General features: G+C 40.5%; 1 protein-coding gene across 1 annotated transcript in view; it reads left to right on the plus strand.

The window, feature by feature from the left end:
* Nucleotides 1-4380, plus strand: part of pcxb (pyruvate carboxylase b) — a 126312-nt gene extending 121932 nt beyond the window's left edge. Inside the window, exon 21 of the mRNA XM_028963971.1 lies at nt 3551-4380. Coding sequence (XP_028819804.1) covers nt 3551-3808 — 258 coding nt within the window. The 3' untranslated portion in view covers nt 3809-4380. The remainder of the gene's footprint in view (nt 1-3550) is intronic.
* The last annotated feature ends 1620 nt before the right edge of the window (nt 4381-6000 follow it).

Below are 6000 nucleotides of genomic sequence, written 5' to 3' on the forward strand. Positions count from 1 at the left end.
GCGTATGCGTTTTCCACTTCTCATGTATACAGTGCATCCGGAAAGTATGCACAGAGCATCACTTTTTCCACATTTTATGTTACAACCTCATTCCACTTATTCCTTATTTACTTGAGGTAAAAAAGTGAGAAATCTCCAGTGCCTCCTGTTTCTGCAGATTAATAGTCCACCTGTGAAAAAACTGTTGATTGGACATGATTTGGAAAGGAACATACCTGTCTATATAAGGTCCAACAGTTGACAGTTCACATCAGAGCACACTAGCACTGTGTAGTAGGGGGCAATATCACTGTGCCCCTAACTATTTCACCTCAAGCCACGTGTAGCGTATGGTGGATAGCTGAAAGAATCTAAATGGAGTAAGGTATTTCAGGCTATACTGGACAAGGCCTATGTCGCCTATACCCCTATGTCGCCTGCTACCCCTCCAACCACAGTCGGTGCCCCAGAGAGTCACTTAATTCTCAAGCACATAGAAAGTAAATGATACAACAAGGTAATCAGTTAAAGAAAATCAACTTGGCTCTTTTTTTTGAACTCCCAAGGCAGCCGTGCCATCCTTCTCCATTAGGGTTTTTTTTTTCTTTTTTTAGAACCCTGTCTCCCCATCCAGTCCCCACAGAACATTCACCAGAAACATGTACCCAGCATATGCTACTCCACAAATTAGAGCTCAACCTAAGCACAAAAGTGGAAGTCTAGGTTTTCCACTAAACTAAAATAAAAATGCACACCCGGTGCGCTCAAAATAATATTCAGACTTCTTATGATGAATGCTCTGTCCTCCTGTCACACAAGCATGAAGACAGAAGAAATTGTCGGTAAAGCTCCAAGACAGGATTGTCTTGAGGCACAAATCTGGGGAAGGATACAGAATTTTTTTTTTGATGTTTGGAAGGTCCCAATGAGCATCGTCCATACATGGACAGAGTTCTAAACCACCAGGACTCTTGCTGAGTCTAAACTCAGCAATTGAGGAAGAAGGGCCTGAGGGAGGTGACCAAGACCTCGATGGTAACTCTGTCCGAGATCCAGCGGTCCTCTGTGGACAGAGGAGAACCTTCTAAAAGAACAACCATTTCAGGAGCAATCCACCAATCAGTCCTGTATGGTAGAGTGGCCAGACGGAAGCCACTCCTTAGTAAAAGGCACATTGCAGCCTGCCTGGAGTTTGCCAAATGGCACCTGAAAGACTCTCAGACCATGAGAAACCAAATTCTATGGTCTGATGAGAAAAAGGTTTAACTCTTTGGTTTTAATGCCAGGCATCATGTTTGGAGGAAACCAAGCACCACTCATCAGCAGGCCAATACCAGCCTTTGTGCCTCCTTTGGGGCAGTGGTGGCCTAGCGGTTAAGGAAGCGGCCCTGTAATCAGAAGGTTGCCGGTTCGAATCCCGATCCGCCAAGGTGCCACTGAGGTGCCGCTGAGCAAAGCACCGTCCCCACACACTTCCCTGCTCACTCAGGGTGATGGGTTAAATGCAGAGGACAAATTTCACTGTGTGCATCGTGTGCTGTGCTGCTGTGTATCACATGTGACAATCACTTCACTTAACTTAACTACAGTGAAGCATGGTGGTGGCAGCATCATGCTGTGGAGATGTTTTTCAGCTGCAGGAACTGGGAGACTAGTCAGGATAGAGGGAAAGATGGCTGCAGCAATGTACAGAGACGTCCTGGATGAAAACCTGCTCCAGAGCTCTTGAACTCAGACTGGGTCGACGGTTCATCTTTCAGCAGGACAGCGACCCTAAGAACACAGATATCAAAGCTTCAGGACAACTCTTGAGTGAATGCTCTTGAGTGGCCCAGCCAGAGACCAGATTTGAATCCAATTGATAATCTCTGGAGAGATCTTAAAATGGCTGTGCACTGATGCTTCCCATCCAACATGAAACAAAGAAGAATAGTTGAAACTGACCACACTTGTGGCATCATAAGACTTGAGGCTGTAATTGCTGCCAAAGTATTGAGCAAAGACTGTAAATACTTATTTAGTGGAATGTTAATTAGTGGAATCAGGAATTGTTGTTTGCCGTAATGTGAAACAGTTCTGTAAAAATGTGCCTGAGACCATCAGTACACCCTTCTGAGACACAAAGGCCTGTTATGCATAAAAGCCTTAAGACAGCTATTAATTCTATTAACACAAATTGGTGGTTCTTCCTAAACATTAACTGAACTAATCAAGGAATGGGTGGAGACTTTTTTGTCTGAATATTATGATGAAGTTCTATAGTAAAGTATCAAAAAAAGGCCACTGATCTTTGTAGCAATTTTTTGTAAGGTTCTTTGAGAGCAATACTCAAAATAGTTTGGGTGAAGGAGGTTTACACTTACATTATAAAATGTAAGTGTAAAGTATCGATATCATATTTCATATCATATTTATAATGAAATATTACTGGGGCAGAGAAGATTAGCAGAAGCAAGGCTGTGACACACATATCTCAGCAGCTGATCAAGGAGTTTTTAAATGCAGGATTTTTCATGAGGATGTTTTGATGCACAATTGCATCACTGTGGACAAGCGTAATAAATCAACACTCAGCTGTTCTTTGGCCAAAAGGAATGAATGTTGCACATGAATAATAAGAATACATTCTTGGATAAAGGTGCAGAGAATAGCTAGTGGGGCAGTTTAGTGTGTACTGTACTAAGGTCACACACTGTGAAAGGATATAGAGACGTACAGCAAAATAAACAAAAGCATAAAGTTTTCCCCATGAGTCTTGCAACAAGTCTCTAACACGTAGGTGAAATATCACCCATGATTGAAAAATAATAAAAAATTCTGCTGTAAACTGAAGCAATAAGTGTTTGGCTGCAGTCCAGCAGTCTGTAGGGAGCGACTGTGACTCAAACACAGATCATTTGGGAAAAGGGCTCCATGGCACCTCCAATCACAAACATTAGAGATGGAAGAGAACAGGAACACTGCTAGCAAAGGACATTTATTACTGCTCGGAATTTACCTAAAAATGCAGAACTTCATGCATTTACAAAAGCCCATTCTTCCCTTCTTTACTGAACTGATGCAACCATATAAAGCAGGACTCCAAAATGAGATCGGATCCTTTTATTGACCACAACATAAACAGCAGTATATGTTGTTGTCCTACTAATCAGAAAAAACAGTTTGTATTACATACAGGAAGGTGTCAAAGGGGGGTGGTTCTGGGAAGTAATCATAGCCAAATTACAATATAACTCTAATTACATACATATACAATATAGCTCAATATAACTCTAATTACATCCAATTATGTATAACATCCTTGTTCACATTCCTTACATTGACGCTAATGGCCTCATTATTGATTGGCTGAAATGGGTGTTCAATCAAATTAAAATGTATGTCAGCTATAATGCTGTCCAATCCACCATGTGTTGAAGAGTCCAATACTAATACTGGGACAGCAGCCAAGTCAAGTCAAGTCAAACGATAATATAACTCAACTAAACTGTACATAGAAACATAGTGATTGATTCTGTAGACATATTCCCAGTAGGCAAATTCTAATTATACATTCTTCTTCACTCTCCAGGAGATGCACTTCCACCCAAAAGCCCTGAAGGATGTGATTGGACAAGTTGGTGCCCCCATGCCTGGAAAGGTAGTTGAGGTGAAAGTGAAGCAGGGCCAGAAGGTGGAGAAGGGACAACCACTCTGTGTTCTCAGTGCCATGAAGATGGAGACAGTGGTCAATTCTCCCATGGACGGCATTATTGTAAAACTCCATGTGAACCCTGACAGCACCCTGGAGGGTGACGACCTGATCATGGAGATTACTGCTGAGCAGTAGGAGAGCAATTCAATGAAGAAAGAACCATTTCATCCTTTCTACACTGAAATTTTGAAAAAAAAATTTCATTGACTCATTCAAAGCATTGATGAATGTTAAACATTCATCTGAGTTTGTTGCATGATTCACTTCTAGTTGGCTTAAGGTTCTTTTTATTAATTTTTTTTTATCTGAGGGTTATTTGATGGTAAGACTTATATTTCTCACATAATTCTAAAATATACTGATAATTGCAATTCACTAGATTTGGTAATCAAGGAAATTCATGTGAATTTATATTTTATGTTCGTAATGGTCCTCATTTTGGTGTGACATCATTTTGTTGGTCACCAGTCAAATTGCAGTGTCACTTTAAAACGTATTTTAAAGGAGCAATGTTAATGTTGGGTTATTTTGTGAATGCTGCACCAAATGATGTAGCGTTAGTGTGATTAGTGTTATCATGGCTCCTTTGTAGCTAACGTTCAACTGACTGTGTTACTGGTATAAAAGCCTTGTCATATCGCCGACTTGCTAAGAAAAGGTTTTCCAATGTCCTGACATGGTAAAAAATATATCAGAGTACCAATGTACCAAATTCTTATTTCTACTTCTTTTCAATATATTTTGCAGTGCATTATGTTCATTCCTCACAATTTTTTTTTTTGTACTTCTAACGTTATTTCATTGCCATGCACAGTGCACACTGTCAGCTTAACTACCAAAGTCATCTTTAGTTCCACTTAACGATGGGTAAAAGCTTAATGAAACAAAACCTAATGCTGCCCTCTCTCATTCTCAATGCACAGTGCTGTTCCACTGCATATTTGTATTGACATCATTTCAGCTTTTAAGTTTCCCTTTGTAAACCTACTCAAGAACACTTAGTGAAAGAAAAGCATGAAAAGGGCTGAGGCAAGATTTTGTTATTTCTGCTTGTGCACTGAGGAGTTGACCCTGGAAGGGAGGGGTCAGTGTTCTGGTGCAGGCCCAGGAGGCATGCCTGGGGTGTAGCATGCACATGACTTTATTGTTGTTTTTTTAAACCCTGATTTTTTTTGTTTCAGAATTTTATTTTGCATTGTTTCAGCTCTGTTTCCTTGATTGAATTAAATCTCCCCAACATCAAGCCTCAGGAATCTGATTAAATCTTCGTGACTGTGAATGTGTTGCTGTGTGGTGACTGGAGGCTGACGTGCCATGTGTGAAGGCTCTTAGGTTCAAAAGAGTTGAATAAGATTTTAAGTGGAGATTTCCAAAAATGCATACAATGCTCAGATTGAATCTTTTGTGTAGCCCAGCATATCTTTGCTTTCTTCTCAGAACCCTGCAGTTTCATCAAGAGGGTTTCATTTGGCATAAAATAAGCCCATTCTCATTGCTGTGCCTGGGTTAGTGCTGGGTAGAAAGTTTGTGCAATGGATGTATGTTAAAGTTAATGTCAGATGTCACCAATGTGAGCTTTAGTTTACTCATCATTGTGTGTTTGTGAGTGTGTGTTTGTGTGACAGCTTAAAGATGCTCTACATTTTCTATCCATCCCATTTGTAGACATTCACTGTTTCCTTGGCAACTGGAGGCAAAGGATCAATGCCATAAACGACAGACTTTGAAGTGCTGAACTTAAAAACAGACACTGTTGTTTTTGAGCTTATGGGTGAAGAAAAAAACATGTGTGTGTGTGTGTGTGTGTGTGTGTGTGTGTGTGTGTGTGTGTGTGTGTGTGAGTGTGTGTGTGTGTATGCACCACTGAGCCTTGGATGTATTGTGAATGAGCAGAAGATTCTCCCGGATGCTTTGAGCTTTGAAACACATTTCTCCTAATAGGCCCTCTTGTAGCTTTGAAGTAGAGGGGAACAGACAAACTGAAAATTGACTGCACATTTGTGGAAAGAACCAGGTAATTATGTAATCATGGAGGAATTCTTTTTGATTAGCACACCCAGGGCACCGATAATGCCTTCTGCGTCCTCTTAGTAAGCGTTTAGTAATTAGCAAGTAAAAAATATCTCAGTGTAACGATGGTTGAAAAGTTTCAGCACAGTTTTCACAGGGTGCATTTAAATCATCAGAATGAGCATGAAGCTACCATTCTTTCCCAAATTTAGCTCCTACAATGGAGCTATTAGCTTAGGCATGGATGAAGTCTGTGAAGCCGATCAAGTGTGATGTTCAAGAGCACCAAGTCGTCATTTGATTAATATGATCAGGTA

The sequence above is a fragment of the Denticeps clupeoides genome, chromosome 1 (genome assembly GCF_900700375.1).
Source record: "Denticeps clupeoides chromosome 1, fDenClu1.1, whole genome shotgun sequence".
Classification (NCBI taxonomy): Eukaryota; Metazoa; Chordata; class Actinopteri; order Clupeiformes; family Denticipitidae; genus Denticeps; species Denticeps clupeoides.